The sequence below is a fragment of the Staurois parvus genome, unplaced genomic scaffold (genome assembly GCF_062004578.1).
Source record: "Staurois parvus isolate SC_StPar_1 unplaced genomic scaffold, SC_StPar_1.0 ptg000657l, whole genome shotgun sequence".
Classification (NCBI taxonomy): domain Eukaryota; kingdom Metazoa; phylum Chordata; class Amphibia; order Anura; family Ranidae; genus Staurois; species Staurois parvus.
The window spans coordinates 621463-643814 of record NW_028318453.1 but is presented as its reverse complement, the minus strand read 5'-3'; the positions used below and the strand labels follow the sequence as shown (position 1 = coordinate 643814).

The 22352-nt window shown below is 43.0% G+C and overlaps 1 protein-coding gene across 1 annotated transcript in view; it reads left to right on the top strand.

The window, feature by feature from the left end:
- The window catches only part of LOC149448766 (visual pigment-like receptor peropsin), a 56584-nt gene extending 44355 nt beyond the window's left edge, over nt 1-12229 (top strand). The window contains exons 5-6 of the mRNA XM_089694240.1: nt 9273-9496; nt 11179-12229. Coding sequence (XP_089550366.1) covers nt 9273-9496; nt 11179-11637 — 683 coding nt within the window. The 3' untranslated portion in view covers nt 11638-12229. The remainder of the gene's footprint in view (nt 1-9272; nt 9497-11178) is intronic.
- Nucleotides 12230-22352: the final 10123 nt, after the last annotated feature.

The following is a 22352-nucleotide window of genomic DNA, read 5'->3' as shown; positions in this document are numbered from 1 at the left end:
GTGAGGGGGAGGTGGTAGCGTTATAGGTAACGCTGAAGGAGCATTGTGATAGGTAGGATGAGAGCTGGAGAGAGCGGAATCTCTGAGGCCAAAGGAGTGTAGTTTTTTGAGGAGGAGGGTGTGGTCGACTGTGTCGAAAGCCGCGGAGAGGTCAAGGAGTAGGAGCACCGAATAGTGGTCATTAGCTTTGGCAGTTAGCAGGTAGTCGGAGAGTTTGAGTAAGGCGGTTTCGGTGGAGTGTAGGGGACAGAAGCCAGACTTAGGGGATCGAGGAGGTTGTTGTCGTTGAGGTGGGAGCTTAGGCGATTGTAAACTAAGCGCTCGAGGAGTTTGGATGTGAATGGCAGCAGGGAGATGGGTCTAAGGTTGTTCGGGTCAGTGGGGTCCAGGGAGAGCTTTTTGAGTATGGGAGTGATGTGTGTGTGCTTCAGAGGGGAGGGGAATGCGCCGGAAGAGAGATTAAAGATGTGGGTGAGGGAGCGTAGGATGGCAGAGGAGAGAGGTCGTAGGAGTTGTGAGAGGACAGGGTCGAGGGGGCAGGTGGTGAGGCGGGCTTCAGAGAAGACCTTGGTGACCTCCTCAATGGTAGTAGGGTCGAAGGAGTGGAATGTTGAGGGGGCTTCAGTGTGAGGAATGTTAGGTGGGGTGGAGGTCTGAACAGTGGTGAGGCCGAGTGAGAGGGGTGATGAGGGGGTTGCTGTGTGAGAGGGGATGGGTGGGGAGGAAGTTTGAACGGCAGCGATGTCCCTGCAAATTGTGTCTATCTTGTTTTTGAAGTGATTGGCAATCACAAGGGCGATGAGTGAGGTGCCGGGTGAAGGTGGGGGCGGAGAGAGTAGAGAGTTGAAGGTGGAGAAGAGCTGGCGAGGATTGGAGCAGAGGGGCTTGATGAGGGTCAGGAAGCAGGCTTGTTTGGCAGCGTGGAGGGAGGAGGTGTAGGTGTGGAAGGCAGATTTATAGCGGGTGAATGCTAGTTGGGATCTGGTTTTGCTCCATAGTCGCTCCAGCGCACAACTGCGTCGTTTGAGAGTTTTGGTTTGATCAGTCTGCCAGGGCTGGAGCAGTCGGGGTCTGATGTTTCGTGTGGTTAAAGGCGCTAGCGAGTCAAGGGCGGTTAACAGCGAGTTTTTATAGGCAGTCATGGCCAGGTCGGGGAAGGACAGGGGGAGGATGCTGTCGTAAAGTTGATCAGCTGCAGAGTGGAGGGGGGCAGGGTTCAGGTTGTGGAGGTTACGGCTGGTAGTAGTATGACACTTGGAGGGGTAAGCATTAGAGGACGAGGAGATAGAGAAGGTAATATGGTTGTTGTCAGAGAGGGGAAAGGGGGTGTTTGTGAGGTTCTGGGGAGCTCAGAGATGGGAGAAGACAAGGTCCAGGATATTCCCGTTGGAGTAGGTGGTGGATTGTATGCACTGTGCAAGTGCAAAAGAGGAGGTTAAGTTGGGATGTGGCCGGGTTGTCGATGTTGAGAGGGATGTTGAATTCCCGAAGGATGATGGTGGGTAGCTCGGAGGAGAGAAAGAAGGGTAGCCAGGCGGAAAAGTCATCAAGGAAGTGGGATACGGGTCCAGGAGGCCGGTAGATTACAGCAATCCTCAGGGGGGGTTGGGGAGAAAAGTCGGATGCAGTGGGCCTCGAAGGAGGAGAAGGATAGAGGGGGGGTTTGGGAGGACTCAGAAGGTGATCTGTGGTGACAGGAGCAGACCAACCGTTGGGTCTGGGTGAGTGGGTCCAGATGAGACCTCCATAGGAGAGTGCTGTAGGGGAGGTAGAGTCAGTGGCTTGGATCCAGGTTTCCGTGATCGCTAGGAGGTTGAGGTAGCGGGAAACAAAGAGGTCGTGGATGGGGGTGAGCTTGTTGCACACCGATCGGGCATTCAGGAGTGCATACGAGAACAGGGGGTGGTTTTTGGGAGCAGGGGACATATACTAGGTTGAGGGGGTTGCGGCAGGACGTGGAAGTGGGAGGGTGCCGTGTGCGTGAGCGGGGTGGTGGAGGGCCAGGGTTCAGGGAGATGTCCCCCGCGGTTAGGAGGAGCAGAAGCGTGAGAAAGGTGGCATGGGAGCGGGATGTGCAGAAGCGTGTAAGTCTACCAGTGGGGGTGTTCGGGTCAGTGGGAGAGTGGAGTATTAGGAGGAGGTGGTGAGTGCTGTAGAGGGGCGAAGGAAGCAGTGAGGGGACAATGTACAGTTGTTTGGGAGGAGCAGAGGGATATAGAGAAGAGATTTTGGGAATGGAGGAGAGGAATATGAGGAGGAGGAGTGGAAGAGGCATTTTAGGGAGGTACACGGGGTGGCGGTTAGGTGTGGTGAGAGGCTTGGCTGCAGAAAGTCCAGCGTGCAGTGGCGTATCTCGTTGCTGTGTCTTCTGGTAGCTAGAGGTTAAGGGTGTAGGGAGTGTGGATCAGGTGTGGAGAGATGGTTTCCAGGGGCGCTTGATTGGAGATTGTCTAGCGTGCAGTGGGGTTTCTCTTTGTAGTGTCTTTCAGCTAGAGTTCTAGGTCAAGCTGGGCTGGGGTCGGCATGAGTGATGTCTGGGTGGTTGGATCAGGAGCGTTGTGTGGCTGTTTCTTGTGGGAGGATGCATGTGCTCTTGCGGGGACTTGCTTGGCAGGGTTCAGGGTCTGGGTGGAGGTTCCAGGTTGAAGAAGGAGGGATGGGTGGGAGTTGCAGAGTTGATGTCCCTTGGAGCCGATGGGGAGAAGCCAATGCACCAGGCCACAGGTGACCCCTGGTGACAACGGCCGTGGGTGTCCACGGGGAAGACCACTGGGGTGAGGAGGGTGGGAATGGAGGGATGAGGATGGACGGAGATGGGGATGTCTTGTCCGGATGCAGGGGTTGGGGTGGAGGTGGATGGAGATGGAAGTGGCTTACCGGATGCCGGGGATCCTGCAGGGAGCCTCAGGTGTTCACTGCTCTTTGCCGGTGCTCTTTTGGATTTGCTCGGGTGGTGACCTGGAGCGCCTGAGCTTCGGGGTGTGCGGCCGCACCAGGCCACGAAGTGGTGTCCCCAGGTGAAGTGGTCATACCAGGCCGGGAGGTCGGTTGAAGTGGTGGTGCCGTGTGGGGCCCTGTCGGGGGCAGCAGCTGCCTGGGTGCTGGCTGTTGTAGGGTGTTGGGTGGCCTGGAGTGGCCTCTGGGCCGAGGCTGGGTTCTGGTTGCTGGCTGGGTGATGGCTGTTGCAGGGTGCTCTGGAGTGGCCCCTGGGCCAAGGCTGGATGTTGGTTGCTGGTCGTTGCAGGGTGCTGGGTGGCCTGAAATCAGCCCCTGGGCCGAGGCTGGGTGCTGGGTGCCGGGAACTGGTAGCTGGGTGCCGGTTGCTGGGTGCCGGGTGCAGGGTGTCGGGTGCTGGGTGTCGGGTGCTGGTTGTTGGGTGCTGGGTGCCGGGAGCTGGGTGCTGGTTGCTGCAGGGTGCTGGTCGACCTGGGATGGACCCAGGGCCGATGGAGAGGGCCCCAGGGAGGAAGGCAGGTAAGCGGGGGCCGGGAGCGTAGCGGCGGCGATCCAGGGCGATGACCGGCGGTAGGCTGCAAATCCCAGAGCTCCGGGATTTGGCCGAAAATGGTCCAGCACCCCTCCCTGGGTGCTTATCGGGGGCCGCAGGGTCGTGGGGGCCCCACCGGAGTCCGCTGCCGCCCGGATGGCAGCGGATTGGATCAGGAGCTCTTGCTCACACGTCTGCCCCCCGTCGCCTCCTGCATATATGGTGGGGTTGTCCAAAAATACAGGATTACTGGAGAGAAATAATTCATTATATTCAGGTGATATGCGGGATAATTGTACAGAGAGATCTCTGGAGTTGTTTATTCTATAACTTTGAGCCCTCAGTGAAATGATATAAAAACAGGTTACTTTGTCTTCTAATTAGTGCGGCTAAGAGTCTGAAATATTTATAGGATGGAGGAGTTATGTCATATAGAGGAGGATAAAATAGAAAAATTCAGGAAAATGTGGTGTAGTTGGTTTAAATTTAAAACCTCTGAAAGATATATGGAACTGGTGGGTATTGATGGAGAAAATTAGAAGCCAGGAGGGAGTCGTAATTGAGATTTTAAGGGAGAGCAATGTTGGAGATAAAGAGACAAGTAGATAAATATGAGAAAGGAAATAAGTCAGGATGAGGATGTGGAGGGTGGAAAAGGGAATGAGGGGGGGAAGGGGTGAAGGGGGTATTAGGGGATGTATTGGAATGGGTATATGTGAATTATTTTTGTAAATATGCTGTTCTTTTTATATTGGAAAATCAAATAAAAGTTAAATAAATAAAACTCCAGTAACTGGCCTGACAGCAGCATGCTAGTGTGGACACTCGTCACACTGTCTCTGCATCACCTGTGGGGTGTCTGGGATTCTACCCGCCACTCTCTGCACCTGTATCTCTCTCTGCTGGCTGCCTGTAGAACACAGTGCACAGTGGACTGAAGCCACCTCCTCTTCAGCTCTGACATCTTCTTGTACACAGAAAGGAGGGGGAGGAGTCAGGGAGGAGGGACACCGCTCTGCATGTTGTTTCGCATTGATGACCTGAGGTCTGCAGTGAGTTTCTGCATGAATACTTACACTGGAGGGGGACAGAGTGACTGGGAAGGGGGGTGGAGTGGGGCAGGTAAGAGTGTACAGTTGGAGGAGTGATTTGGGGAGGGGAGGACCGGGGGGTAGATGCTGGGGACACTTTGGGAGGGAAGAGGACTTGCACTAGAAGGGGGGGTTGGATTTTAAATCCCCCCACCTTATCTTCTAGCACAAGTACTCTCCACTCCCAAAGTGCCCTCAGCACATATCCACCCCTCACTCCACCTTTTAGCGCAAGCCCACTATACTCACAAAGCACCCCCCCAGCATATATCTGCTCCCTCCTTCACCCCACCTTCTAGTTCAACTTCTCTCCCCTCGTAAAGAGCCCCACAGCACATATCTGACCATTCCACCCCACTTACCTGCACAAGCAGGGCTGAAACTAGGCAGGCATGTGTTCCGCAGGCTGCGCAGTGAGAGGGGTGCCACTGCTAGGGTTGCCACCTGGTCAGGTTTTGAATCATGTGTCCAGGTCCAGAACAGATTGTGGCTCCCAATGCTCCAGCGAGCCTGTGCAGCCTCCTTGTCACAGCTGGGTAGGAGGGGAGGAGGTGGCATTTACTAAAACCAATCAGCTATATTTTCTTCCTGCAGTTGCTGAAAGCCTGCTTCTTCTCCTCGCTCTCCAGCTAGCATTCAGCGGCTGCAGGAGAAAAATAGAGACAATCAGTTCTAGTATGCCACCCTGCTGCCCCTCCTGTCCAAGTTCCACTTCTTTGTACTGCCACTGTCCACTGCTCTATTAATTGGCACTGTCCATTTTTAAGGCAGGTCAAATTTGAATTTTTACAGTGACATTTGTTTTACTAATCTAAGAATATTGTAATGGTTTTGTTTATTTATCCATGCCCCTTTAAACTCATCCCACTTTAGAACAATTTAGTCACACCAACTGTTCACTGCTGTACTCTTCTTGGGGCATGCAAAGGTGCTGTGCATCGCTAAAGTGTTTGTGTTTGGTTTGAAGAAAAGGATACAACCCTAGCCACCACACCAGAAGAAAGCAGCAGTACATTATGAGGTGATTTAAAGCCTCACTTCTTCAGTGGGTTAGGAAGGGTGCAGCTGCTACAAAAGAAGAGAGCCCAGAATCGGGTCTTCACTAATTCACTTCTTCTTTCCTTGTGGTGCCCCTCCTAAAGTCGTCTCATTCAAACCTCACCTAGGGAGTGATTGTGTAGGATTTCACACAACATATGCAGTGAGTCTCTATTACCAAAACCTTGAAGTTATTAATATATATATTTTATTATTACCATGTAGACCTGTAGAGCAGGAGGTCTTGGAAGGAGAGAAGTGGACAGATTGGTTTGATATTTTGAGATGAGGTTGGATTTAAAGCTCGGGGCAGAAAACCAGTTGTTAATATTTTTTTTATTTTATTATTTGGGCAATTAGAAGCCTGTAGTGGAATTGGAGGAGGATGACAGACACTAAGCGGTTGTAAGGTGGATGAGTTTGGCAGGAGAATTCATAATAGAATTAAGGGGGGAAAGCCCATTAAGGAGGGAATCCTACAAAAAAGAGGAGGAGGAGAGAGGAAGATTCTTTGGTGATGCTGAAGGAGAGCTTAGATAGGTAGCAGTAAAACCAGGAAAAAGGAGAGTCTTGGAGGCCCAAGGAGTGATCAACTGTACCAAACACAACAAAAAGATATATTAGTAAGGGTAGTGAGTAGTGGCCATTGGATTTAGCAGTTAATAAGTAATTGGTAAGTTATAGAGGGGCAGTTTCTGTAAAGTGTTGTGGGAGAAAGCCAGGCTGTAGGAGGTCAAGAAGGTTCTTTTCAGTGAGATAGCAGCTCAGACGGTTGTGGACTAGGTGTTCTAGCAGTTTGCAGCTAAATGGGAACAAGGAGATTAGGGCCTTTTAAATCAGAGGAACCAATGCATGTTTTAGGGAGGAGTGGAAGATGCAAGTGGGTAACCAGAGCAGTTGTGAGGCAATGGAGTCTAAGGGGCAGGTGGTGAGGTGGGCATCAAAAAAAACTTTAGCAATATCCTCTGTAGTAACTAGTGATGGGCCAAACACCCCCCTGTTTGGTTCAGGGTTGAACATTCGAACCTATTGAAAGTTAAACCGCGTACCAGGACAATTCACTAAGCAGCATGTTACCTTAACTGAGTATGCGGTAAGATACCGCCTAGCATTTCATAAAAAAAAAATACTAAAATACCGCATGAGTTATTTTATTAAGTCATGCGTTATTTTAGTAGTGAAGATATGCTTTAATGTTTCAGCTGTCAGCTGAATGTGAAAAGAATTGCCAGCAATTAAACATTTTGCAAACAAAATGGTGTGGGGTCCTCCCCAATCCTTACCAGCCCTTCAGGTCTGGTATGGATTTTGAGGGAAACCTCTACGCCAAAATATTTTTAAAAATGGTGTGGGGGTCCCCCTCAAAATCCATACCAGACCCTTTTCCGAGCATGCAGCCCGGCAGGTCAGGAAAGGGAGGGGGAACAAGCGAGCGCCCTCCCCCCCCTCCTGAACAATACCAGGCCACATGCCCTCAACATGGGGTGGGTGCTTTGGGGACAAGGGCCTCTTCCCCACAATAGTGGCTGGTAGTTGTGGGGGTCTGTGGGCGGAGGGCTTTTGGAATCTGGAAGCCCCTTGTCTTTGACAAGTTCTTTATTAAAAACAAGAAAAAAAAAGTCCCCTGAAATAGATCCAACGTCAATCACAATGCCTGCCGCCACCGTCGTCAATCTGAAAAAAGAAAAAAAAAAGGCTCCGCTCTCGACGCTGGCTCTCGGCCATTTGACTGCTGCACCAGCCTGACAATTCTTAAATATCTAAGGGGCAAGGCCACCCAATGACATCAGCCCCACCCCTTTTGACATCATCATGTGCTGTGATTGGCCAAACCATTGCACCTGACCTGTGGTCACAATGTACTGTAAGAGCGCAGTGCATTATGGGGCGCAGTGGGTGAACAGCCGATGTTCAAGTCGAACTTACATTCGACTCGAACATCAAGTCCAACACTAGTAGTGACAAGGTCAAAAGAGGAGAGTGTTGATGTGATGGTAAAGATGGTAAGTTAAATGGGGAACTAATTGGGGAGATATCTGGACAGTGGCAGTCTCATAAAAAATGGTTGGTTTTGAAAACAGGGCAGTGAATGAGTGGTGGACAAAGTAGAGTGTTAAAAAGGTAATAAACTCCTGAATTTAAAAAAAATGCAGGCCCCTAGGCAGGTTAAGTAATTCTGTGCTAGTATGCATCTCATACTATCACATTATGAAAGACTTTTATTTAAAATGAAGTACTCCAGTGGCGCACTGTTGCTACTGCCAGCGCTTCCATCTTCACCAAGTCTTCCTTCCAGGTTCATGCTCTCTGGCTGTTTAAATGGCCAGGCCATGATGATGTCACTCTCAAACATGCACACGGCACAACACTCTGAATAGATGACACACTCAGTGTGCTGTCAATTCAGAGCGCAGTGCGCATGCACCGGTGACATCACCAGCTGCTTTAAGCGTGGATATCTCCTAAACACCGCAAATTTAGGAGACATTCACTATACTTACAGGTAAGATATGAGAGAGGGATAGAATAAATGTGTTTGGCGGCCTGGTGGGAGGTATTATATTTTAGGAGGACAGATTTGTACAAGGCAAAGTCTTGCAGGGACCTATTATCACTCAAGAGTATGGCTATGTCTTTTGAGACTTCTGATGTCATCTGTTTTCAAGGGTTGTTGCAGTTGGGGCCAAATTCTGCAGGTAATGAGAGAGGCAAATGCATCCAGTGAGGATGAGAGTTAACTGTAGTAGACAGAAGTGGTGAGATCAGGGCTGGACAGGCGTGAGATTTCATCTTATAGGTCACTGGTAGCAGAATAGAGAAGAGAAGAATTAAAGCGGCAAAGGCTGCTACGAGTATTAGTGTGAAACTAATAAGGTAGAGCTCAGAGAGAAGAAATGGGGTGTTGGTGAGGTTGCAAGGAGTGTAGGGGCAGGAGAAGACAAGGCCAGGGATGTTGCCACCAGAATGAGTAGAAGTGTATATCCATTGTGTTAGGTCAAAAGATAAGGTTAGTTAAAGAAATTGAAAGGTAGCTGGGGTGGGATTAACAGGGATGTGGAAGTCACCAAGAATAATAAAGAGCATTTAACAGGAGAGAAATTAGGGTAGCCAAGTAATCAATGAAGTATAACATGTATGTGTACAACAGTCAGACATAGCCACAAATATGAGAGAACATTTTTATTTTGGGCACTCCATGGCTTACACAATGTTCACTAGAGCATATATTCCATAGCAAACCTCACTTGTTAGTAAATTTAACATATTTATGCTGCAACCTATGCACATGTACTATACATGCATACATTGTGGATGCATTGGATATCATGAGTGGATACTGTTTGTGCTGGTATGCTGGTATACATGCATGTCCTTTAGTAAATCAGTCCCACCGTACTTTTTCTGATATAAACTTTATTATTTTTGTGTGAAGAGCTGAACTTATTGTTAATGTAGTTGCAAAACATAATCAATTGACAATATAGGAAACAGTAGATAGCTTACTGTGTATAATCAGCTTAGAAACATTTTCAGTAAATACTGTAGGTATTTAGAAATTCAGCAGAGCTGCGTGCATAGATTTTTACTAAATGTCACTTTTTCCTATTCCACGATGTTTGAAATAGTATAAGTAATTATTTTTCTGCTTTCTTTAGATCGTTCATATGGAACATGTGAAATAGACTGGACCAAAGCCAGTTTCTCTACCATATACAAGTCTTATATTGTGTCCATATTTATTTGCTGTTTCTTCCTGCCTGTTATGGTGATGGTCTTTTGCTATGTTTCTATTATCAACACTGTTAAATCAAGTCGTGCTTTAACTACTGAAGGAAATTTATCAGACAGACAAAGGAAGATGGAACGAGATGTAACCAGGGTATGTATCTTTATACTAAAATATATAAAGAAAAATCTAGCATATTGTTGGATATATGATTTTCCAATATCAGTACTGTCCAACTGTAGAATAAGGACCACACTTCTGTTATAACTAAAAAAAATCACATTCTGTTTAAATTATTTATTCCATAATTAATAAAGGGTTGGGCCTGGCTCATTGACCATCCCTTAGAAATGTGTATGCTACTACATTTTTTCTTGTGCAGCCAAGTATAGATAAAAAGACATTTTATCTGAATAAACGACACTTTCCCTCCCCAAATTTGCTCTAAATATGCCTTAACCTTGCAGTTTTCTGACCTATCCAATGAAGTTACAAATTCTTTACCCCTCCAGCAGTATCAGGGAGTGGTTTTACTTCTGGGCTAAACAGCACTAACTAACAACATGTCAGTAACCCTCAGTCCAGGATGATGGTGAACCGGGCTGAATAATGAAGTACTCTTTGGTGGTGTGTTATTGACAGCCTGAGCTTCTGACAAGTGGGTTTAGCTCAGAAAAAGACCCGCAGTTGCTGTGGAGGAGGATGAACAGAGGACAGCTGAAGTGTGGAGAGTGGAGTTGCCATTTTAGACTTTTTTTAAATTAAAAACAGCAGGATGTGAGCATTAAAATATAATAAAGAATGAAGCTTTACTTTAATTTATTATAAAGTACTTGTCCATCTATATACTGGGGTATGGTAACAATACACCTTTCTATGAATTCATCAAGACATAAAAGGTCATTTGTTTTAGATAACTGCCCTGTACAAGCACAGTAGAATTCACATTTTGTTTTATGCAGTGTTATGTTTTCAGCTTATGAGTGATAAATAGAATACAGACATGGAACTATTGGGAAAGTGGTTATGCTTCTATTCAGTTGCTTAAACAGAAGGTAGGCAGACCCTTATTTGATCCAATTGTATATTCATTAAGAAAATATGTATTTATTTTCATATATCATTTCAATCTGTCTTTGCACTAGCCTCTTATGATGCCTGGCATATTATTATTCAGACTGGGAGAGAAAGAGAAAGCACTGTCAGTGAATCAGATTTTACTTTATTAGAAAGAGTTGAGCTTGCTGATTGGAGTAGAGAACATAAAGGTGATCTTGTTTTGTTCTTTAATTATCCGATCACAGTCTTCACCAAGCTGTATTGTTTTGACTGTAGTGGAGAAGAACAAATAGTTTGCACCTGAGAATTGTCTGGCAGGGGGTTCTGGATTTAACCACTGCCTAAATAAACGTATTATTACTTTTTCTTTGGCAAGTAAAACAGTTCAGAAATGTATAGTTCAATTGTGCATTTTGAAATTTGCCTACCTGTCGATCATATTGATGGCAGGTGCTACAGACCCCAGAGAAAAACGAATTTGTAGTGTAAGCCAGGGCAGTAAATCATCCTCTTTTTCCCGCTAGTAGTGTTGCAATAGCGTATCTAACTAAACACTGAAAGTCTCATTTTAACTAACATATTTTGCACAAAGATATTTGTTGCCCCAAGGAAGGAGTAACTCTCATTATGAGGCTAAACACCAAGAGCTCAGCTTGGCAACTTGGTTAAGCTTACTAACAGCCTCTTTCAGTAGACAACTTAAAATATCTTAGAATAAATCAGTTATGCAGGTTTTTGCTTCTGTTAAAAAATGTGTTCCTGTGTTCTCTTTATAGGTTTCCATTGTCATTTGCACAGCCTTTATAATTGCCTGGTCTCCCTATGCTGTGATATCTATGTGGTCAGCATGTGGATATTTTGTCCCCAATCTTACTAGTATACTAGCAGCTCTTTTTGCAAAATCTGCCAGTTTCTACAATCCCCTGATCTACTTCGGCATGAGCTCTAAGTTCCGAAAGGACCTTGGCATCTTGCTTCCATGCACAAAGACTAGCAGTAAGAACCCTGTCAAACTAAAACGTTTCAAACGTCTGAAGCATAAACAGAACCCCCAAGCTAATTTCAGAGAAGAAAAGCACATTGAGAATCCAGAAGAAGCAGAACAGGTAGCACCAAGTCAAGACTCTGGAGTGGGAAGTCCCAGCAATACCCCACCACTTGAAACAAAAGATGTCTACACTTGTCGCCTAAATATAGGACCTGAAAACCCAAGTTATCAGTGTGATCGGCTGTGAGCTGTATGATCATGTTATCTAACAATTCATTACATTTTGTTATGAAAACCAAGACAAAATGTGAGACTTTTTAAGTATGCTGTCTTTATATGCACCACTTGGTCTGCAATCTTATATATTATATGAAGCAGTAAAGATACACATCTGCCTTATAGATAACATTTAACTTCATGATCTGTGAAGGAAATTGTTGTATAAATACCTTAAAATGACAAGTTAAAAAGCCATGCTTTTTTCATCACCTTCATGGTATAATAGGCAATCTACTGACATCAAAAGAAGTCATTAATATTGATAGAAATCTTAACAAATTAGTCTGAGTCATCTAATAAACAGCAAAAGGAATTCTGCCAGGGGGAAGACCACCTAGGCAACAGCAAAGCCACCTCCAAATACCTGCCTAAAGCAAAGAAGCAACCTTGTATGGCAGCCATCAAGTCATCTTGAAGACAAGGACAACAGTTTAGTTTTCTATGCTGTTTTAAATATGTTTTCATAATTATTTCACTGTTACCTATTTCTGTGCAAATTGCAAAGTATATGGTTATAATGTATGTTCTATATCATTCTAAATAAACAACACTTGAATTCACTTAATTTTTTGCATGACTTAACACCACACTTTTACTCTTCCAGTCATATATGATGTGGATGACATTGACTTTGAAATGTTTTAATATATATATATATATATATATATATATATATTACAATGTATACAGCATTTACTGTACTAACATCTGTACAAAATGTACTACTGATGTAGTGATATGCTCTGATTTATGTTTTTGTTTTCATGCGCTCATTTTAAAAATGGAAGGATGTTTTGGAAATGTATACATTATAGTGTTGACTAGTATCCTTTACCTAAAGAAGTTGTGCAAGTGAAAATTCACTTAGCTTTGTAAATGAGGTGAAGCTTTGTTCGCTGTGACTACCTAAACATATTCAAGGGAAATTTTTTTAAAAAATCATGATTTTTGCTTTAACGAGACTGGATGATAAAATTGAACATAGCCTAATATTGCCCACTGAGCTAATAGTGCGCAAGAGGGGAGGTCATTTGGTGTTGTACAAAACTTTTCTTATAGTGAGTAACAGGGGAGGACTGACAACTTATGGGGCCCCCGGGCAATAGGGAATCATGGGGCCCCTGTGTCCTTGCCCACACTCAAAGCACACCCAAAAAAGCCTATAATAGGTACCAGGTGCATTTCATGGGGCGGGCCCTCGGGCAGTGCCCGAGCGTTCGAATGGTCAGTCCGCCCCTGGTGAGTAACTGAACAGCTTCAAAAGGTGACTAGCAAAAAAATGTAGATGATCTTTCGTCCAATTTTCTGATCATGTGTACTCGGCTTAAGTGAACAGTCTGTATACAGTTAGTAAATTAACTCCATTGTCATCAGAAAAATGACAGCTGAAATGTAATTAGTTGCAATGCAGCATTCCTAGATAAATCTAGAACAAACACATTGTAATTGTTTATGTGGAACATCCCAAATCATTACAATATCAAATAATGACATGATAGGTAAAAACAGAGATTGTGCTGAGCCATGTAAGCGTAACCAAAAATAGTTAATGCAAAGAAGCTATAATAAGGATGATAGGTTTTATTTAATTTTAAGGGTCAGTCCATCAAAACCAATATAACTTTTTTTTATTTTAGTAACAAAAACTGGTGAATAAAAATACTGAACGATTTCTAGTATCTCTCAGGAACATTTTAGTAAGATATTTGCACTTGAGATCCGAGGTTGGTGTTCATCTTTTATTATGGACAATGAAATAGGTTTCACAGGTTCCTGGTGGACAGGAACAGAATTGGGAACTATGGCAGGGAGATCTTGCTGTTGGAGCACCAAAGACATCTAAAAACCCAGGGGCTGACTCCGCCAGCATGGCTCTCCTTATAACTAAAATATCACTTTAGGGGGCAAACCCTAGAAAACCTTATTTCAGAATGGTAAAAAACTACAGTATATACATTGCTAGAAGTTTAATAAAAATTATTGCAGTTCCCTACTGTTTTGCAGATATTGAGACCATGCCAGTGCACTTGCCAGATTTTTTAAAGTGGGAGGATTTATAAGGACAGGAACAATCCAAATGTTCTAATAAGAAATATATTATTACCTAGGCATTCTCTTTAGGCAATACCTTTCCAAGTATCTTCACAACTGTAAGTAGGTGAAAGAGCTGGAGTTCGTTTCTGATCCTGAAATATAGTTTTTAGTAAAATGGCAAGCAATCCAGATAATACATGAAATCAGCAAAGTGCAAAAGCATTTATGCCTAAATCATAATCAAAACTGAACTATCTCACCTTAGATAAAGTTCATATAGGTCATGTTCAACTCTAGTCGACTGCTTATTCACAGCATGTTTCTTGGGATGTAATTTACTACATTTCCTAAATATAATTTAACATTATTTATACAAATATTTAGTCTGACTCATTGATTGTTCTTCACTGCTCCAATCTTGACAAATACGACTAATTTTATTAGATACTTCTGTATTGAAAACAATAAAGATCAACTGAATATTAGATGATCTACTAAAATTGGGTATACACTGATAGTTTTTTTTTTTTGTTCAAACCACTGATAATTGCCATATCATCACAACCGATAATAGTGCGGTTATCTCCCCTGTTGTTCGCTTGAATTCTGACATACTCTCCTACCTACCTGTCACAATTCACAGATCAGCAATTGCAGGCATTGGCTGTGAGCGCCAAATGGATGCTGGTTTTCCAGAATGGTACTTCGACAAAAGCCAGTTGTTAGGTCGGCGTCTGTCGGAAAGATAGCTGCATACACTAACTGAAAGTCTGATGGTTCCTGCTGTACCTCCCAATTATCGGACAGTGTGAACCCAGCTTTAAGCATTTGACATGGACCCATCTCTTCTATCATGTGACATCCCTTCACATTCACTGAATACAACATTCACCAGCTTCATATTCTCTGTCTTTAAATATCAGGAATTCTGAAAAGCAATATGGCATGGATCTGAACCAATCAGATGAATGTTCTTAGGTTCACCCAAGCTTAATAAATACTGAAGAAAATTGTTGAGGATTCTTATAATGTCAAGGCAATGTGTATATTTCTAAGAAAGCAGTAAGTGAACTTCAAGAGAAAGCAGAAATTATGGACATCTTGCCTACAAAGTTAACACTGTTGCCACCCTCCCACTGTACTCCTCTTGTCATTGCTTGTATCCAGAAAGCATCTCCTTCAAAGTTGTTGTTGGATCAGCCATGGCAGGAGGGAAAAGAGGAAGTTCCACACTCTTAACTAAGGCTAGAAAGCACTTAGAAATATGGGACAAAGTACAACATGTACTTTGTCCTATATGGGACAGCACTATAAACTAAAAATGTAATGATAGATCTTCCTCAAGTGAAATATCTTGAGTGAAAAATATCCAGATACTGTATCTCTAAGTTGTTAGAGTCTTTTCTTTGATAATGGATACAATCAGATCTCCTCAAGTCTATTCAGTATCCAGATGATGGTTTAAGGGCAGCCATATGATGCATGTCATTGAACTCTAAGAATTTTTTCTAGGTGAATCAAGTCTTCTTTCAAAGTGTTTTAGACAGATCTATTGTGTGAATTTATCTTTATATGAAAACCTAAGTCATGAACTTTCTCCATAGTCCAGAACAATATAACCCGTTACATAGCATGCTTCTCAAAGTCTAGCAAAATCGTAAACTTACATTTTATCTTTTTGCTACTCCAGACCATTTTGTTAAGGTACCTGAACTATTTAACAGCAGACACATTAAATCTTCCCATAGACTTGAAAGGGCTGCCATTCATACATCCAGGAGCTTCTCGGCACCTGTCTGCAAAATTATATTTCACAGACTCACTCATAAGCTGGCAGGGTTCAGGACATGGCCATCTGACCCAGCAGAGAATAGCCAGGTTTGGTGACTTTTTTTCACATATATATGACTGCCTTAACACAGGTGACTACAAATTTCTGAAATCAGCCAGATCAGATAATAAATTTCACTGTGTTTATGAGTATTGTTAGTGTCTCTTTTGCAATTTCGGCTTTAATAGAATCAATCTGAGCTTGTAAAAGTGATTAGAAGCATTGTTCCCAGGGCGTGGGATGCTTTAGTTCTCTCATCAACAATTTTCTTTTAGAATAGGAAACAGACTGTAAAATGCTTGGAAATGTTTGAGAACTTTGCTGATATCCAGCCAACACCTTCCCAATGGAAACAGCTTGCTATTAGTGACCAGCATTCATTCAACAATGCTTCAATAGAGTCTGTTCATTAAGGATAACAGAACTGCTTTTATTTGTGAATCTCTAGAGCCAAGTGCATGGCATTTAACAACAAGTGCCAAACACCAAAGTACTGCTAGTGTAAGAAAGCCAGCAGCAACTTGTTAATCATTGTCATGTGTGGTTGGAGTAAAGCTGAGACTTACACTAGTCAACATTTAATATCATGATTATTATAAATTCCAATAAAAATCAAACAACATTCTTAAAGTCAGTCAATGCAAGAAAGGACATACATACCACTGTTCAGGGGCGGACTGACAACTCATGGGGCCCCCGGGCAATAGGGGATCATGGGGCCCCTGTGTCCTTGCCCAAACTCAAAAAAGCCTATGAAAAAGCTACCAGGGGCATCTCATGGGGCCCCCTACTGACCCCAGGCCTTCGGGCAGTGCCCGAGTTTCCAAATGGTCAGTCCGCCCCTGCCACTGTTGTATATGTTAATATGTCAGTTATATTTGTTGTTGTTTCTTTTCAGATTTGTTTCATCCTTTATGATGGGTGAATGGAAAATAAGATCAGAGCCATTGTTGTCTGCTAAAATTAATAGACCATAAATTCACAAAGCTAAGACAGCAGGATGAGGATCCTCAGTTTCAAACAAATGACAGCATTTTCAGCTGAGATCTGAAATAATTAGTTACATAGCTGAAAATATAAGTTCCTATTGTTGTATGAAGCCTTGTGAATTGAGCCTCAAGTAAATATGTACAGTATTTATGACATCAGGGGCTTTTTCTGAATGAAGTAGGCTTTTGTGCAAAATTCTGAATTAAGCCCTCTTCCCAATACTGTGTCCACATTATATTCAATGTTTCAAGAGGTAGTAAAGGTTGAGAGAAAGAAAAACAACTTCCCCCTGCAAATCAATGGTATAATGTGATAGTGTACAGTGCATACTAACACATTATAAAAGACTTACCTTAAAATGAAGCCCTCCAGCGGCACAATGTCACTGCTGACAGAGCTTCAATCTTCACCCAGTCTTCCTTCTGGGTTCACGGGCTCCAGCCATTTGAATGGCCAAGCCACGATGACATCACTCACATGCATGCACATGGGAGCCACGATCACAGCACAGCACTCTGAATGGATGGCATACTCACTATGCCATCCATTCAGAGTGCAGTGCCCCGGTGCATCAATTGCAGAAATAATTAACATTTCCTAAATAGTGCACAATTAAGAAATATTACAGCTTTTATGAATGGAGAAGCTGGGCAGAAAGAGGGTGTGGGCATAGTCAGGCTTGCTTGATGAGTGCCTGTCACAGTTACCTCAGTGCTTTTAACCCTCGCTGCACCAGCATAATACCAGATTACAACAACAGGGCATTGGAGAAGGAAGGTTTCAAGGAACCCAATGGAACAATAGTAAGCAATTTTTTTTAACTGTTTTCCCACCGCCCTATAGCAGAAATACTGCTACAGGGCGTCACGGCTGTGCAAGATCACATATATATGTGTATATTGTGTGGTCATGCAACACTGCACCCAAATTAAATTTATGTACTTTTTTTCCCACAAATGGAGCTTTCTTTTGGTGGTATTTGATCGCCTGTGCGGTTTTTATTTTTTGCGCTATAAACAATTTAGAGAAAAAAAACAAGATTTTTGACTTTTTGCTATTAAACATGTCTAGTAAAAAAATGTAGAAAATCAAATTTCATTATAAATGTAGGGCAAAATATATTCTGCTACATGTCTTTGCTAAAAAAAAATCCCAATACGTGTAAATTAATTGGTTTACGTGAAAGTTATAACGTCTACAAATGGTGGTATATATACTGGAAATTTTTTTTTATACTAGTAATGGCGGTGATCAGGGACTTATAGCAGGACTGTGGGACTGCAGAGGGCATTCTGCCACTGGGGGGAACTGAATAACTGTCACTGACATCCCCAGTGACACTAATACAGTGATCAGTGCTAATAAAAAGCACTGACAATGTACTAATGACTCTGGGCAGGAAAGGGTTAACATCTGTGGCGATAAAAGGGTTAACTGTGTGCTGTATTACTGTGTGTTGTGTGTGTGCTGACAGGGGAGAGATCTGTATTGTTCACATATAGACCTCTCCCCCATCAGAGATACTCAGTGATCGCAGGCTGCCGGCGGGGAATCACCAGCTGGGACCCAGTGATTGACAGCTGAAGCCACCAATGGCGGTGGGGGTAGGGCACGCACCTCCTACCCGGAAATGCAAAACCACTTATATACAGTGGGGCAAAAAAGTATTTAGTCAGCCACCAATTGTGCAAGTTCTCCCACTTAAAAAGATGAGAGAGGTCTGTAATTGGCATCATAGGTAGACCTCAACTATGAGAGACAAAATGGGAAAAAAATTCCAGACAATCACATTGGCTGATTTGGAAAGAATTTATTTGCAAATTATGCTGGAAAATAAGTATTTGGTCAATATTAAAAGTTCATCTCAATACATTGTTATATATCCTTTGTTGGCAATGACAGAGGTCAAACATTTCCTGTAAGTCTTCACAAGGTTGGCACACACTGTTGCTGGTATGTTGGCCCATTCCTCCATGCAGATCTCCTCTACAGCAGTGATGTTTGGGGGCTGTTGCTGGGCAACACAGACTTTCAACTCCCTCCAAAGGTTTTCTATGGGGTTGAGATCTGGAGACTGGCTAGGCCACTCCAGGACCTTGAAATGCTTCTTACGAAGCCACTCCTTCATTGCCCGGGCGGTATGTTTGGGATCATTGTCATGTTGGAAGACCCAGCCATGTTTCATCTTCAATGCCCTTGCTGATGGAAGGAGGTTTGCACTCAAAATCTTACGATACATGGCCCCATTCATTCTGTCCTGTACATGGATCAATCGTTCTGGTCCCTTTGCGGAGAAACAGCCCCAAAGCATGATGTTGCCACCCCCATGCTTCACAGTAGGTATGGTGTTCTTTGGATGCAACTCAGCATTCTCTCTCCTCCAAACACGACAAGTTGTGTTTCTACCAAACAGTTCTATTTTGGTTTCATCTGACCATATGACATTCTCCCAATTCTCTTCTGGATCATCCAAATGCTCTCTAGCAAACTTCAGACCGGCCCGGACATGTACTGCCTTAGCTGGGGGACACGTCTGGCACTGCAGGATCTGAGTCCCTGGCGGCGTAGTGTGTTAGTGATGGTAGCCTTTGTTACGTTGGTCCCATCTCTCTGCAGGTCATTCACTAGGTCCCCCCGTGTGGTCCTGGGATTTTTGCTCACCATTCTTGTGATCATTTTGACCCCACGGGGTGAGATCTTGCGTGGAGCCCCAGATCGAGGGAGATTATCAGTGGTCTTGTATGTCTTCCATTTTCTAATTATTGCTCCCACAGTTGATTTGTTCACACCAAGCTGCTTGCCTATTGCAGATTGAGTCTTCCCAGCCTGGTGCAGGTCTACAATTTTGTTTCTGGTGTCCTTCGACAGCTCTTTGGTCTTCACCATAGTGGAGTTTGGAGTGTGACTGTTTGAAGTTGTGGACAGGTGTCTTTTATACTGATAACAAGTTCAAACAGGTGCCATTGATACAGGTAATGAGTGCAGGACAGAGGAGCCTCTTAAAGAAGAAGGTGCAGGTCTGTGAGAGCCAGAAATCTTGCTTGTTTGTAGGTGACCAAATACTTATTTTCCACCATAATTTGTAAATAAATTCTTTTCAAATCAGCCAATGTGATTGTCTGGATTTTTTTTCTCATTTTGTCTCTCATAGTTGAGGTCTACCTATGATGCCAATTACAGGCCTCTCTCATCTTTGTAAGTGGGAGAACTTGCACAATTGGTGGCTGACTAAATACTTTTTTGCCCCACTGTATATACAGTTGTGTTCAAAATAATAGCAGTCAGACATCACTAACCTGATCAATCACTGTTTTTGGTAGAAATAATATTCTACATGGCAAATAATTTACTAGCAGGTGTAATAGAGTAATAGAAATCCAACAGACCGAACAGTCATGACATGCATGCTGCTGATTCTGTGTAATTGAATCACTAATTGAAAGGCGCATGTTCAAAATAATAGCAGTGTGGAGTTCTATTAGTGAGGTCATTCATTCTTTGAAAAACAGGTAGCAATTATTGCCCTTATTTAAGGAAGGAAGGCAGCAAATGTTGTACATGCTGGTTACAGTGCATTTCTCTCTGAAATTCTGAGGAAAATGGGTCGTTCCAGAGATTGTTCAGAAGAACAGCTTACCTTGATTAAAAAGTTGATTGGAGAGGGGAAAATCTATAAAGAAGTGCAGAAAATGATAGGCTGCTCAGCTAAAATGATCGCAAATGCTTTAAAATGGCAACCAAAACCTGAAAGACGTGGAAGAAAGCGAAAAACTACCATTCGAATGGATAGAAGAATAGCCAAAATGGCAAGAACTCAGCCAACAATCAGCTCCAGGAAGATCAAAGAAGGTCTAAAGTTACCTGTGAGTACTGTTACAATTAGAAGACGCCTATGTGAAGCCAAGCTATCTGCAAGAAGCCTCCGCAAAGTCCCACTGTTGGAAAAAAGACGTGCTGAAGAGGTTACAATTTGCCAAAGAGCACATTGACTGGCCTAAAGAGAAATGGCGCAACATTTTGTGGACTGATGAAAGTAAGATTGTTCTTTTTTGGTCTAGTGGCCGGAGACAGTTTGTCAGACGACCGCCAAACACTGAATTCAAGCCACAGTATACTGTGAAGACAGTGAAGCATGGTTGCATAAGCATCATGATATGGTGATGTTTCTCATACTACGGTGTTGGGCCTATTTATTGCATACCAGGGATCATGGATCAGTTTGAATACATCAGAATACTTGAAGAGGTCATGCTGCCTTATGCTGAAGAGGAAATGCCCTTGAAATGGGTGTTCCAACGAGACAATGACCCCAAACACACCAGTAAATTTGCAACATCTTGGTTCCAGACCAACAAGATTGACGTTATGGAGTGGCCAGCCCAATCCCCGGATTTTAATCCAATAAAAACTTGTGGGGTTACATCAAAAATGCAGTTTCTGAGGCAAAACCAAGAAATAGAGAAGAATGTAGTCCAATCATCCTGGGCTGGAATACCTGTTCACAGGTGCCAGAAGTTGGTTGACTCCATGCAACACAGATGTACAGCAGTTCTCAGAAACAGTGCTTATACAACTAAATATTCATTAAGTGATTCAAAGGAAAGCAAAATCTTCAAACATTTTTCACTTCATATAGTGAATGTTTGAGTTTGTAAAGAAGAATACAAACACTGCTATTTTTTTGAACAGTCTAATATTCACTTTTCTTCAGTTTTTTTAGAGGAACAACACAAATTTGATATATTTTTCTTCATGTTTTGATTTGGAATAGAATGTGTAGTGTTCCCAATGCATTTGTGTGCATGGAAATAAAAGCTATTAGAAGGCTTTTGAGCTTTATTCACTTTTTTCAACACACTGTTATTATTTTGAACACAACAGTACGTGATTTTGCGCAGCCGTTCCGCCCTGTAGCAGTATTTCTGCTATAGGGCGGTGGGCAAGCAGTTAACAAAATAAAAATAATTGTTCAGTATGAGTAAGGGAGTGTATTGTAAGACCTATGTCTTTGAAAGCTTTGAAAAGCACTCTGGATATACTGTAACAGAGAACAAAATTTTGCCTTTAGTAGTAAAACTAGCATCATTACATTTACGGATAGTCCTTTGCTGTCTGAAGATTCCAGTACGAAGTATGGTAATGTGAGAAAGTTGTGACCTTGTGTAACAGGCTTTATCTAGCTAAGCCTTGGACACTGAAAATGTTAATGACTACAGGGCGCAGAATCAAGTTTCTTTCTAAATGATAATAAATGGTAACATTACATGCACTCTGTCAGCAGTATACAAGTGATATTATTAATGGAAATGTAAGGTTTTATTAGGGTGTCCAACAAACAAAAGCTGTTTAGAAACTAGTGAGAAGTTCAAAGAAGTAAACAATAGAAGTTCACAAAGGATTCATAAACCACATGCAGTGTCCAGTTCTCCAACATTGTGATCTCATCACCTTACTTCTATTGTTACCATATTGATTTTTTTTGCAATTTTTCTGAGCTTAACTGTGAACAGTAAAAAGGCACCATTTGCTAATAAAAGATCTGTTTTGTTTTTTTGACAGTTGTCTCTGATTACCAAGGTATGTTTTTATTTTTTGGAGATTTTTTCCTAGCAATTTTTTTGCCTTGGCTATAGCCCTATTTTTAGCACTGGCAAACCCGTGTAAATTATTTAATCTTCTCAAAAGAAAATTACATTCACAGATAGAATTTCATTTGTTCCAACATTTCCCTCTGAATTTTTCCATCTTTAAGATCAAAATCGAAGGTTGAATTCAATCCACTAATGATTCGATTTTCAAATGAACATTTTTGAACAAAATTCTAGCCT